The sequence below is a fragment of the Lemur catta genome, chromosome 14, assembly GCF_020740605.2.
Source record: "Lemur catta isolate mLemCat1 chromosome 14, mLemCat1.pri, whole genome shotgun sequence".
NCBI lineage: Eukaryota > Metazoa > Chordata > Mammalia > Primates > Lemuridae > Lemur > Lemur catta.
The window spans coordinates 27,818,500-27,833,484 of NC_059141.1; the positions used below are offsets into that span (position 1 = coordinate 27,818,500).

Consider the following 14,985-nt stretch of genomic DNA (forward strand, 5'->3'; position numbering starts at 1 on the left):
GATAAGAAAGAATCAGTGAAAGAAAGCAGGAAACATTAAAGATCAGAGAGAGACATTATGCTCAAGAGAAATCATTAGATCCTCAATACTGGATACCAACTTAAATTAAATGATTAAAATGACAGGTGAATATGGTAGCAGAAGGTTCTAAAAATAGCAGAAAAGGGCTATAGTTCTTAGCAGGAGAGAGAGTGAGGAGCTGTCAGGAAAGCTGCAGGTTACTTTGAGATAGTCGTCCCAAATGCATTAGTGGAACTGTAAAAATCTGCCACAGAAGGAACGATGATCCATAGTCAGAAAAGTTACTGCAGCTTAAACAGGAAACCCTTCTTGTTCAGGACTGTCATAGCCACAGTTTGCAAGAAGTGCAGCTATTGATTAATGCAATGTAGTGTCAATTAGATGTACATTCCTGAGGTCTTTTATGAGTTGTAGCTTTTTCTTTTTCTTTTTCTTTTCATTACATCAGGTATATTGCCCTGTAAATTGTGGTAGTGGCACCAGGAATAAAAAATTAAGGAATTTTTAACTTTTCAAAAAAAATGACAGGTGAATAATTTTGAATATGGATTGTAAGAAAACTCAATGGAATTGAGGAGAAAATAGAAGCTTAACACAACGAAGCCACAAGAACAATGCAGGAAATGAATAAAAAATTCTCTAAAGAAATTGAAATATCATGAAAGAACCAAACAGAAATACTGGAAATGAAAGAGGCATTCAAGGAACTACAAAACACAATGGAAAGCCTTAAGGATAGGATGGATCACACAGAGGAAAGAATATCAGAGCTTCAAGATAATGCCTATGGGCTAAACAAATCAGATGAAGAAAAAGAACACAGACACCAGAGACAAGAACAGAACAAACAATAAAGGTGGGATTATGTAAAGAAACAAAATATAAGAATTATAGGCATCCTGCAGAGAGAAGAAGAAAATATACAAGGGCTGGATAAACTATTTCTTGGAATATTGGAGGAAAACCTACCTGGCCAGGCCAGAAATCTAGATATCCAGGTACAAGAAACACATAGAACACCTGAGAGACTCAATATGAAAGGCAATCACCCCATCACATAGTCATTAGGCTGGACAGAAATAAACATGAAAGAGGCAATCCTTTTAGCAGTAAGACAAAAACAGCAGATAACCTACAAAGGAAAATCTATCAGACTAACTGCAGACTTCTCAACTGAAAATTTAGAAGCCAGAAGGAATTCGACACCCATCCTCAATCTTCTAAAGTGTAATAATGGTCAACGTAGAATTCTTTACCTGGCAAAACTAAGCTTTCCTTATGAGGGAGAAATAAAGACTGTCCCAGAGAAGCAATCACTGATGGAATTTGCTAAGACCATACCTGCCCTGCAAGAAGTACTCAGACCTGCATTATACACTGAACAGCGCAATAGACACCCACCAAGGTAAAATCACTCAAAAGTTAAAGTCCAGAACCTTGATTCCACAATTACTCAAGAGGTAAAACCAAACAATATGAATTTATCTAACAATATGAATAGAAATCTACCCCAAATATCAATTCTCTCAATAAATGTGAATGGCTTGAATTGTTCACTGAAGAGACATAGACTAGCTGAGTGGATAAAAAAAAAACAGAAGCCAAGTATCTTCTGTCTCCAGGAAATGCATCTTACTCACAAAGACCCTTTAGACTCAAGGTCAAGGGTTGGAAAACAAACATCCAGGCAAATGAAAACCAAAAGAAAGCCGGGGTAGCTATTCTTATATCAGATAACATAAACTTTAAAATGGCAAAGTGTAAAAAGACAAAGATGGTCACTATATAACAGTGAAGGGGAAAATCCAACAGGAAGACTTAACAATTCTTAATATTTATGCACCCAACACCACAGCACCCAGATACATAAAGCAAACCCTGGTTGATTGAAATAATGTGATAAACAGTAATGCCATAGTAGCTGGGGGTTTTGATACCCCACTGACTAAACTGAACATATCCCACAAGCAGAAAATAAGCAAGAAAAGCAATGGATTTAAATAGAGCTCTAGAACAAATGGGTTCAACAGACATCTAGAGAACATTCCACCCAAATAAAACTGAATATACATTCTTCTCATCAGCTCTTGGAAATTACTCTAAAATTGAACACCTCTTAGGCGACAAATCAGATCTCAACAAATTTTAAAAAAAAAAATAGAAATTTTACAATGTATTTTCTCAGATCAAGTAGAATAAAATTAGAGATCAATTTCAACAGAAACACTCACCACTTCACAAGATCATGGAAATTAAACAATCTATTGTTGAATGACTATTGGGTGAAGGAGGAGATCGAGATGGAAATCAAAAGATTCTAAGAAATAAGTGATAATGGGAACATAAGTTATCAAAATTGGTGGAATACAGCAAAAGCATTCCTGAGAGGAAAACTAATAGAATTAAATGTTCACATCCGAATGACAGAAAGGTCACAAATCAACAAACTAATAAACCATCTCAAGGAACTAGAAAAGGAGGAGCAAATTAATCCTAAACCTAGCAGAAGAAAAGAAATAACTAAGATCAGAACAAAACTAAATGACATTTAGAAGAAAAGAACTATATAGAAGGATAATAAAAACAAAAGTTGTTTTTTTGAATACATAAACAAAATTGACAGCCCTCTTGGTAGATTGACAATAACTATAAAGGAAAGGACTATAATAAACTCAAGTAGAAATGAAAAAGGAAAGATCACTACAGACATCATGGAAATATAAAACATTATCTTTGACTATTATAAAAATTTTTATGCCCCCAAATTCCAAAATGTTGAGGAAATGGACAAATACTTTGAAACACACAATCCTCCTAGGCTAAATCTGGAATAAATAGAATTCCTGAATAGACCAATATCAAGCACAGAAACTGAAGCAGGAGTTAAAAATCTTCCAACAAATAAAGTCCTGGACCACCTGTATTTAAGAAACTTACAAAGAAGAACTCATATCTATACTGCAAAAATTATTTCACAACATTGGGAAGGATGGTATTCTCTGAAACTCATTCTATGAAGCCAATATCACCTTCATACCAAAGCCAGGAAAGGACATAACAAAGAAAAGAAAACTACTGACCAATATTCCCCATGAATATAGATGACAAAATACTCAGCAAAATCTTAGCAAACTGAATCCAACAGCATGTGAAAAAGATAATTCATCATGACCAGGTGGGCTTTATCCAAGTGATGCAAGTTTGGTTCAACATATGCAAATCTGTAAATGCAATTCACCACATAAATAAAAGCAAGAACAAAGACCATCTGATACTCTCCATAGGTACAGAAAAACATTTCACAGAATCCAGCACACTTTTATAATAAAAACTCTTAATAAAATAGGCATAGATGGGACATACCTATAAATTATTAAAGCCATGTACGATACACCCAGAGCCAATATCATACTGAATGGGGAAAAATTGAAAGCATTCCCACTTAGAACCGGAACCAAACAACATTGTGCATTATCTCTACTTCTATTCAACATAGTGCTGGAAGTTCTTGCCAGAGCAATCAGACAAGAGAGGGGAATTAAGGGTGTCCAAATGCAGGCAGAAGAGGTCAAACTCTTAGTCTTTGCTGACTGTTATGATATCATATCTAGAATATCTCAAGCATTAAACCAAGAGACTGCTGGAATTGATAACTTAGTAAAGTGTCAGGATACAAAATCAATGCAGAGAAATCCATGGTATCCATATACACCAATAACAGTGAAGCCAACAGTCAAATCAAAGATGCAACACCTTTCACAATAACATCAAAGAAAATTAAATATTTAGGAATATATTTAATGAAGGAGGTGAGAAACACATAGAGGGAGAACTACAAAACACTCAGAAAAGAAATTGTAGAAGATGTAAACAGATAGAAAACCCTACCATGTTCATAGATTGGCAGAATCACTATTGTTAAAATGTCCACACTACCTAAAGTGATCTACAGAATTAATGCAATCCCTATCAAAATACCATCATCAGTTTACAGATCTAGAAAAAAAATTCTATGCTTTGTATGGAACCAGAGAAGATCGCGTATAGCCAAAGCAATCTTAAGCAAAAAGAACAAATTGGGAGGCATCAGTCTACCAGACTTGAAGCTTTACTACAAGGCTATAAGTAATGAAAACACCATGGGACTGGCACAAGAACAGAGATATAGACCTTTGGAACTAGACTGAGAATCCATTTATAAAACCATCCTGATATTGTCATCTAATCTTTGACAAAGCAGACAAAAATATACACTGAGGTAAAGAAACTGTATTCAATAAATGGTGCTGGGACAACTGGATACCACGTGCAGAAGATCGAAACTGGATGCCCACCTCTCACCTCTCACAAAAATAACTCATAATGGATAACAGACTTACACCTGAGGCATGAAACCTTAAGAATTCTAGAAGAAAATGGGGGGGGGGAACTCTTATAGACATCAGCCTAGGGAAAGAATTTATGAAGAAGACCCCCCAAAGCAATCAACAGCAACAAAAATAAATAAATGGGACCTGATCAAATTAAAAAGCTTCTGCATAGCCAAGGAAACTTTCATTAGAGTGAATAGACAACCTACAGAATGGGAGAAAATATATCCATGCTACGCATCCGATAAAGGGCTGATAACAAGAATCTATATATAACTTAAGAAAGTTAACAAGAAAAAATCAAACAATCCCATCAAAAAGTGGGCAAAGGACATGAACAGAAACTTTTCAAAAGAAGACAGAATAATGGCCAGAAAACATAAAAAATTGCTCAAAATCTCTAATCATTAGGGAAATGCACATCAAAACCACAGTAAGATATCACCTGACTCCAGTGAGAATGGCCTTTATTAAGAAGTTCCAAAACAAGAAATGCTGGCATGGATGTGGAGAGATTGGAGCACTCTTACACAACTGGTAGGACTGCAAATTAGTACAAGTCCTGTGTAAAGTAATTTGGAGATACCTCAAAGAGCTAAAAATAGATATAACATTTGATCCAGCAATCTCACTACTAGGCATCTACCCAAGGAAAAATAAGACATTCTACAATAAAGATATCTTCACCCGAATGTTCATGGCAGCACAATTCACAATTGCAAAGATGTGGAAAAAACCCAAGTGCCCATCAATACATGAATGGAGTAATAAAATGTGGTATATGTATACCATAGAATGCTACTCAATTACAAAAAACAGTCATGATCTAGCACTTCTTATATTAGCCTGGATAGAACTTGAGCCCATCCTTTCAAGTGAGGTATTGCAAGAATGGAAAAGCAAGCATCACATGTACTTGCCATCAAATTGGTACTAACCAATCAACACTACAGTGCTCACATGGTAGTAGTATTCACTCAGTGCCAGTCAGGTGGGAGCAGGTGGTGGGGCTTGGTAAACTCACAACTAGTGGATGGTAGCACACTGTAGTGGGGAAGGATATGCTTGTAGCCCTGGCTTGGATAAAGCAAAGGACTTATAAGTAACCAAAATGTATGTACCACCATAATATGCTGAAACAAAAAAAAAGAAAAGAAAGAAAGAAAAAAAAAGTAAAATATCTATTGGTAAAAAAAAAAAAATCCTTCTATTTACCTGTTATTTTAAGTCCACGAGTGTATGTTTTAGAGAAATTTTTTAAGGTATATAAAGTATAAAAATGTAAAAAAATACAAATTCATCAAATTGTATTTTTAAAGGTGGTTTACCTTTTTTAAATAAATTAATTTTGTAATGTGTAAAATAGAAGACTGAAATGGAAAAAAAGTAAATATAATATATTCCTGGAAGTATACTGCTGCATAATCCCTATGAACTTTGATGCTTCTGTTGTCTTTTCTAGTCTGTTACTGTCAGAAATAATGGAATCAGGTAATGAATTTTGTGAGTGGAGGAACATTTAGGTTGTTGTACGGTAAAAAAACAAAATAAAATAGTGGCAATGGTTTGGAGTGCTGTGTCCCATCTTTGTATTGTAGCCATTTGGTATGATTTTTGGCTCAAGGTAAATGATAGGAAAACTGTGTGTGATTAGAGATTTAATTCAATAAGTCAGAATAGCCATAGGTTTTATTCAGAATAGCCATGAAAATTGAACTTCTCTGAATAATGAATTTATGTCTGACATCAAAGAAATAGGTACAGGTTCAGGATGAGCATAAGTGAATGAAAGAAAAAGGTGATGAGTCAGGGCACAACTGGTGATATCAGAATTCTTTCGGGTTCTGCAGAAAGCTGCTCTCTGTGGCCCAGAATGCTGGTGGATGGAAAATGTTCTGCCAGGAGATGTTACATGTCCTGGTACTGCCTCTGTGACGCTCACTCTTTCAGCATCAATAATAACACCAGATCCCAAAAAGGTCTGGGCATTAGAATCAACTGTTGTGACTTTTAAAACTATAAGGTTTTGATGTTGAGTAGGGGTACTGAGTGAGGATCCCCATAGCAATATCTACTCATATGGTCCTGAAGCAGTCAGTTGGGTATTGCTCTCAAGGCAGACATGAGGGACTGATAACTTGCTCAAGGATAAGAGTTTGAATAAGCAGAGCTTGAAATTTGGATATTCTGTACATCACCTCTGGGACACTGAAAATGAATTTGGAATTCTCTGACCTGAGTCTCTTTATTTGTAAAATAGGGCAAATAAACCTGCTAAATGTATTGAGGTGAGAATTTTTTAATTGCAAAATATTAAAGGGGTACAAGTGTTTTTGTTAAAGGGATAAATCGTGTCATGCTGAAGTCAAGGCTTTGGTGTACTTGTCACCAGAGCAGTGTTCATTGTACCAGATATATGTGTTTTTATTTCTCATTGCCCTCCCATACTCTCCCCTTCTTGATTTCCAATATCCTTTATATCTCTTTGTGGCAGTGTTTACCCATTCTTTAACTCCACTTATTAGTGAGAACATGTGATGTTTGTTTTATCATTCCTAAGATATTTCATTTAGGATAATGGTCTTCAGTTCCATCCAAGTTTCTCTAAAGGGTATTATGTCATTCCTTTTTATGGCTGAGTACCATTCCATGGTGTGTGTGTGTGTGTGTGTGTGTGTGTGTGTGTGTGTGTGCCTTTTTGAAATTATGAGTTCTTTTCCTTTGAGTAGATAACCAGTCATGGGATTGTTGGATCAATTGGTAGATCAACTTTTAGTTCTTTGATGAATCTTGATACTGTTTTCCTTAGAGATTTTACTAGTATACAGTCCCACCAACAATGCATAGTCATTCCTTTTCCAGTGCATCCATGCCATCATGTATTGTTTTCAGACTTTTCTATAAGGGCCCTTCTGACAGGGGTAATATGAAATCTCATCAGGTTTTTAATTTGCATTTCTGTGGTGATTAGTGATGTTGAGCATTTTTTCATGTGTTTCTTGGCTATTTCTCTATCTTCTTTTGAGAAAACTCTGTTCATGTCTTTTGGCCACTCTTTAATGGGGTTATTAGTTTTTAGTTACTGACTTGTTTCAATTCCTTGTACATTCTGGATATTAGTCCTTTGTTGGGTGTATAGTTTGCAAATATTTTCCCTCATTCTGTAGATTGTCTGTTTAGTCTCTTGATTATTTTTCTTGCTGTGCAGAAACTTTTTAATTTAATTGCCCCATTTACTAATTTGTTATTATTGCTGTGTTTTCCATCTGGGTCTTACTCATAAATTCTTTGCCTAAGCCAATGTCTAGAAGAGTTTTTCCTAATTTTCCTTCTAGAACTTTTATGGTTTTAGGTCTTACATTTAAGTCTTTAATCCATGATGTATTAAGTTTTTTATGTTATAGGAGAGGGAAGGATCCTGCTCCATTCTTCTGTATGTGGCTATCTAATTTTCCCAGCACTATTTATTGCATAGGGGCTCCTTTTTCCAGCATATGTTTTTGACTGCTTTGTGAAAATTCAGTTGGTCATAGCTATATGGTTTTATATCTGAGGTCATTACTGTGCTCCATTGGATTATGTCTCTACATTTACACCAGTGCTATGATGTTCAGGTTATTACAGCCTTGTAATATAATTTGAAGTCAGGTAAGGTGATGTCTCCAGATTTGTTCTTTTTGCATAAGATTGCTTTGTCTATTCACACTCTTTTTTGGTTTCATATGAAGATTAGGATTAATTTATCTGGATCTGTGAAAAGTGACATTGGTATTTTGATGGGATTGGCAATATGAGAATCAACTGTAATCTGTGTACCAATTGCCAGGGCCATTGCAGGGCACACTGGAGATCATTGATTAGTGGCCGTTATGACTATCACCATCTCATTTGTGCATAAAATTCAGACATATTTGAATCTGTGTGTGGCAGAATAAAAACATTAAATAATATAGGTATAATAATATCAGTCTGAATCAAGCACAAAATACGGACCGAATAGTGACTTCTTTTGCTGTTATTTGCATCTTGCTTCCATTTCCCAGTTCTCAAAAGTCTATGGCCCTGTGTTCACTGTGTACTTTGGCATGAAGCCCGTTGTGGTGTTACATGGATATGAAGCAGTGAAGGAAGCCCTGATTGATCATGGAGATGAGTTTTCTGGAAGAGGCTTTTCCCCAATTACTGAAAGAACTAGTAAAGGACTTGGTAAGTGCACATGTGCCTGAGTCAGCAGTGGTAAAGGGGGTAGGGAGGACGGAAACATACCTTGGTTGGGCAGAGCCTGGCCCACTCACATGACTGTGGAGTGTCAGCTCCCTCCTCCTTGCTTGGAATTTCCCTCCTAGTTTCTGTTTCCCATTCTGGTAGGAATCATTTTCAGCAATGGAAATAGATGGAAGGAGATCCGGCGCTTCACCCTCATGACCCTGCGGAATTTCGGGATGGGGAAGAGGACCATTGAGGAACGTGTCCAAGAAGAGGCCCGCTGCCTTGTGGAGGAGTTGAGAAAAACCAAGGGTGGGTGACTCTGTACTATAGCAATGACCTCTACAGACTACTGTCTTCTCTAATGATATCCTTGGACACATTCTGGGGTGGCCAGATCTTTCATCATGAGTCTTGGTTGTCAGCCCTGTAGTGGAGGAGGGAGGTTTGAAGCGAAGAGCACAGGGAGCTTGAGTGCATCTGGGCTGCATGTACAGGCATCATTATGTATACAGTGTGGACATAAAAGGTCATTTAATCTGATTTTTCTCCTTAATTTGTGTCTTTGTTTTCAAATTAGAAATCATGAGTTTTAAGTTCTGAGTTCATTTTCAGAAAGTGTTAAAGAGCAATGCTATTTCCCTAGTATAAATGTAAATTACCTATTTCAGAACATTTTACCAGAAAATGCATGGCAAATGGTCATGGTGGGAATGACCGCATCACACACTTACAGAGCACCTACCATGTGACTTGTGCTTTCATTTAATTGGACTATGTTTGCATGGTCAGCCTCACTGATATATCTGGGTGTTTCTGCCAGGCCCTGCTACGGTTCTGGCCAGTGAGGATGCCATGTATGGTTTTACTTGCTTAGGTATATCTCAGTGCAATTCTTATTAGTTATTATTTCTATAGAGATTCAGCACTATTCAAAAAATACCACCATTACTTATTTCTTGGTTATTATTACTTACTGTATGAATTTCTCTTTTTTGAGCAAATATATTTTGTAGTATAATTCTGAAAAACAGAAATAATTTATAAATTATTTGTTTAACTAGATTTTAACTATTATCAATAACTCTTTACCTTTTCTTTCCTAAGAGTACTTTGGCTCTGTTTTCAGTTTTTCTTATCTCTGTTCCCTCTGTTTATTGGATTTAGTTTAGATTTTTATGGTAATTATTTTCCTCCCATTTCCAATTCTACTAACCTATGAAGTGTGGGTTACAATGAATCCGATTATCAGCTCAGATTCTAAATTACCCTTTTAAAAATTCTCTCTTTCAAATGAAGTGAAAGGAAAGATTGAAAATCAGTTTTTCTCTGTGCCAATGCACACACATATAGACAGAGACACGCACACACAGACACAATCCCAAGGCTTCGCAAATTACCTTCCTCCTCTTTGGCTGAAATACAACTTTTTCTGAAAGCTTAGAAACCTGTAATGTTGAAAGGAGCCTGGCATAGAAGCAGCTAATTCAACAAGTTTCCTATTGTTCAATGTCCCACCATTTATTTGGAACACTTTTGATTGAAGTCATTCTTATTTAGGGTCTTCAGATGTGTGTTTGGGAGATTTTACATATAAAATTTACTGATCATTTAAATACGACATTTTCATGTTAGAGACACTGTACCAAAAGGACAACCTTTCTTATAATTTAATTTCTTTACCTATAATATGACAGACTTGGCTTACGTTATGGTCAAATTTTAAAATTTATTAAAACATACTTCTTTTGATGGCTATAGAGAGCATTATCCCAGAATCCACAAAGAGTGGCTTTGCTCTAATGAATTAAATTTGGAGGATGATTGGAAATTATGGAGGCCTACTTACTAGGGAAGGAAGTTTTCAAAAAATGATTAAAATGAGAAATGAAAAGACTTCATTTATCAATGCTTTGTTGGCTTGCCTAACTTGCATTTATATTTGAAATAAAAATTACTCATTTTCTTTTATTAGATACACAAATCCATCTTACATTTAGTGTTTGTTTCTATTAGTTTTTCATCTCCTGTCACATGGCTATACTGTACGTTTCACATTTGTTCTTTACAGTGCAGGAATTCACCCACAGTCTCTCTCTCTCTTTAGTTCTTTTCTACTGTTTCAACACAGGATTCTTTCAGCTATTCGTTATGTATAAATACTTTGCATGTCCAAATTATTCACTCCTTTTCTATCTCTGTGCTTTAGTGTTCACAGGCTTTGAAGACAGATGTGACTCTGCTCTACAAACTTGGATCATTAGCTTTTAAAAATGTTTTCTCCTTCCTTCCAAAATGGTATACATGTTGGTTTAAAAGGGTACAAGTAAAGGCAATGGATGTGAATTGCCACATGTGAAATTCCATTATTTAACTAGTGAGGTTATAATGTTCAACTCAGGTTTAAGGTAAAAGTGAAGTGTATTGATTTCATATGTGCTGAATTTAATTTTTGATATTAGGGGAATTTGTTGATCAGATATTGCTTAAAATGTCAAAATTACCTTTACCTGTTACAAAGGCAAATTATTTTATATTTTAATGATATTTAAAAATTGTTTTGAATTCATTAGCCTCATCTTGTGATCCCACATTTATCCTGGGTTGTGCTCCCTGCAATGTGATCTGCTCCATCATTTTCCAGAGTCGTTTTGATTACAAAGATCAGAATTTTCTTACCTTGATGGAGAGGTTAGATAAAAACTTCAAAATGCAAAGCTCCCCATGGATCCAGGTGAGTCTGGGATTTCTTCTTCCTGAGAAACTACTTATGCTCTTTTCTCTGACAAATCTAAAATTCTACATGGACCAAGCTGTCAGGTGCATGTCTGAATACTGCTGTCCGTTCCAGAAGTTTATGAAGTGACCATCTGGAATAGATGGCTGAGCCCTTTATTTTACATACAGAAAGTGAACGCCCAAATGTGGGGCTGGATTTCGAGCCCATTAGATCCCTGACCAGTAGCTTTTCCACTCACCCTCAAAGCCCTACTTCTATAAGGTACTTGGGTGACAGCTCAAAATATGCCTATATTATATGATGCACTTCCAGGCCCTTTTTGAAGACTTCCATTACCCATAAGTCTTGTCCTCAACACTTAGAGAACTCTTCATAGTATTACTTGGCAAAGGTATCCTAATTTAAGAAGAGAATATCTCCTGCAAGGACTGCAACTATTTGAGAGCTTAGAAATAGGCAGGAAACACTGCCTAATGCAGGGGTGTTTGATGCCTCAGATGGGAGCCTAGCTGACAACTGTGTTAAGAATGACAAAATGAATGTTTTTATGGTGCATGAACCAGAAACAAGCATCACAATGTTACTCTGTGCTGAATTGGCATGATGTACACTCTGCTTAAAGAATAATTGTTTTGTCTTAGAGAAGTTATTGAATTAGTCTGATGTACTGTTGGCTTTCAAGATGCTTTTGAGAACCACTTCCCTTCTTAAATGCTGATTCCATTTCTGAGGCTGCTTTAAAGAAAGAAAAACAGCAAGGACCGGTTTTCTGGTCTCAGTTAGGTTGCTCAAACTCCCGTAACCCCTGCTGTCATCTACAAAATGTGAATGCTAATAATATTTACTTACATGGTATTTACTTACCATGTTTACTTACAAGGTTGTAGGAAGGAATTGTTGTGAAAATTGAAAGAACTGCTGGAAAAGTGTTTTATGCAATAAAAATGATGTATGAGTCTAGGAAATGATTAACATTTTTGATTCTCAGGTCAGAATTTTTTCCTTTGAATCTTTTTATAAGCATAGAGGGTTGCTATATATGCACAATAAAAATATCTTTGCCAATATGGACCCCATGTTTTACACATACTTATACCTATAATTTCTCAGCATGGCTTGGTATATGATATATATGTTTTTGTTACATGCTTTTTATTAAATAAATTATTGTGCTCTATTTTAGCTCTGCAATAATTTCCCTGTTCTCCTTGATTATTTCCCTGGAATTCATAACAAATTATTTGAAAACATTGCTCTTACAAGAAGTTATATTTTGGAGAAAATAAAAGAACACCAGGTATCACTGGATGTTAATAATCCTCGGGACTTTATTGATTGTTTCCTGATCAAAATGGAGCAGGTAAAATGTTAGCAACAATTCAGTTATTTGATTGTTTGTGCAATGTGTTGTTCATTGAGTAGTTCTTTAATGTACTTGGGTTTAAATGGTCAGGCCTCAATTCTTTGCAAGCATATAAAATGCATATTGTATTTATGAATCTGCAGTAAGCATCATAGAAAATGGACAATTAAATTGTCTCATAGGTAGAATGCATTGACTTCTTTAAATAAAAATAATCTACCTGAAGACAAGAGAATGTACTTCTCATATGAAATGGAAATAATTGCAACATAGTTAGAAAATATAACATATGATGCCATTAGATGAAGATGGGCAGCATCACTGCATACAGTGTATGGAAGAATGGAAAAGAATGGCTCAACCTACGTGGGCTTCCTCCATGTCCTGCAGACTGAAATACACCTGAAAATATTTGCAGTAAGGTATAGGAGCTGGGTTTTTAGATAGGTTGAATGGTTTAGGTAGAGGTATAGAAGTGTGTCATGGGAGAAGTAGGTAGATGGAAGAGGGAAGGTTTAATTGAGTATAACCTAAACTGAATTTGCACAGATAAGGACTTGAAGGCTGCTGTCTATCAGGTAACCTTTTAACATGAATCTTGTCATCACTGCATTATTTATTGATAGGCTATTTTTTCTCTATTGAACTGTCTTGGCATCCTTGTCAAAAACCAATAGACTACAAATGTGAGGGTTTATTCTTGGGCTCTCAGTTCTACTCCATTGTTCTATATGTCTGTCCTTATGCCAATTGTGCAGTATCTTGAAGTCGTAATTGCTGTAGCTTTTCGTTAAGTTTTCATATCACAAAGTATGAGTTCTCAAAGTTTCTCGTTCTTTTTCCAGACTATTTTGGCTATTCTGAATCCCTTGCATCTCTGTATGAGTTTTAGGATGAGCTGGTCAACTTTCAAAGAAGACAGTGTGTATTTTGACAGGGGTCGCATTAAATCTGTAGAGTAATTCAGGAAGTGCTGACATTTTAAAATTGAGACAAAATTCATGTAACATGCAATTAGTCTATATAAAGTGTACACTTTAATGGCATTTATTGTATTCACAATGTTGTGCAACCACCAGCTGTCTCTAGTTTCAAAGCCTTTTCATCATCCCAGAAAGCATACAAAATGCATTCACGATCACTCCCCATTCCCCACACCATAATGTAGTAACCTTTAATCTACTTTCTGCCTCAATGGATTTGCCTACCATGGATATAGCATACAAAAAGGACTGAGAGTGTGTGTGACCATTTGCTTCTGGCTTCTTTCACTTAACATAGTGATTTGGAGGCTGACTTACATTGTAGAATGTAAGATTATGTTATTCTTTTTTTTGACTGAATAATTTTCCATTTTCCATGCATTCATACAATAATTTAAGCTTCATCTGTTTATGGGCATTTGTGTTATTTGTATTATGAATAATGCTGCTATAAACATTTGAGTACATGTTTCTTCATGGATATTTTTCATTTTTCTTTAGTATAGTCCTAGGATTGGAATTTCTGAGTCACATGGCAATTTTAGGGTTATCTTTTTTAAAAACCAGTAAGCCTTTCTGCAGTGAATGCAACATTTTACATTCTTACTAGTAATCTGCAAGGGTTCCCATCTGTACATAATTGTTACTACTTGTAATTTGGTAATTTTTGGGTCACTTAAAGTGATTTTGACTTGCTTGTCCTTCATGACCAAAGATATTGAGCATCTTTTCATATGCTGTATCTCATTTGCATATCTTCTTTGCACAAATGATATTTAAGTTCTTTCCTCATTTTTTAAATTGAGTTTCATGTCTTCTTGTTGTTGAGCTGTAACAATTGTTTATATAATCTTCACATTAAACCCATTAAAGTGTTTAACTAACCATATTAAATAAGTGATATGAAAATACTTCCTCCCATTCAGTAGGTTGTCAGTTTATAGTTCAATTATGTCCTTTGATGTGCAAATATTTTAATTTTGATGAAGTTCAGTGTATCTATTTTTTCTTTTGGTCATTTATTATCATATCTATGAATACATTGGCAAATCTGAAGGCATTAAGTTTTATCCCGGTATTTTATTCTAGGACTTTCATAGTTTTAGTTCCTATCCTTGAATTTTCATCTACTTTCAGAATTATTTTGAGCATGGCATGAGGGATGGGGTCAACTTCTTTCCTTTGCATGTGATTTATCCAGATGTCCCATGACTGTTTTTTGAGGAAACTCTTCCTTTACATTGAATGGTCTTGCCATGCTTATTAGAAATGAATTGGTGATACACATTAAGATTTATATCT

General features: G+C 35.5%; 1 protein-coding gene across 1 annotated transcript in view; it reads left to right on the forward strand.

The window, feature by feature from the left end:
• Positions 1–14,985, forward strand: part of LOC123650047 (cytochrome P450 2C20-like) — a 32,704-nt gene that overhangs the window by 3,951 nt on the left and 13,768 nt on the right. Inside the window, exons 2-5 of the mRNA XM_045568442.1 lie at positions 8,435–8,597; positions 8,760–8,909; positions 11,171–11,331; positions 12,521–12,697. Coding sequence (XP_045424398.1) covers positions 8,435–8,597; positions 8,760–8,909; positions 11,171–11,331; positions 12,521–12,697 — 651 coding nt within the window. The remainder of the gene's footprint in view (positions 1–8,434; positions 8,598–8,759; positions 8,910–11,170; positions 11,332–12,520; positions 12,698–14,985) is intronic.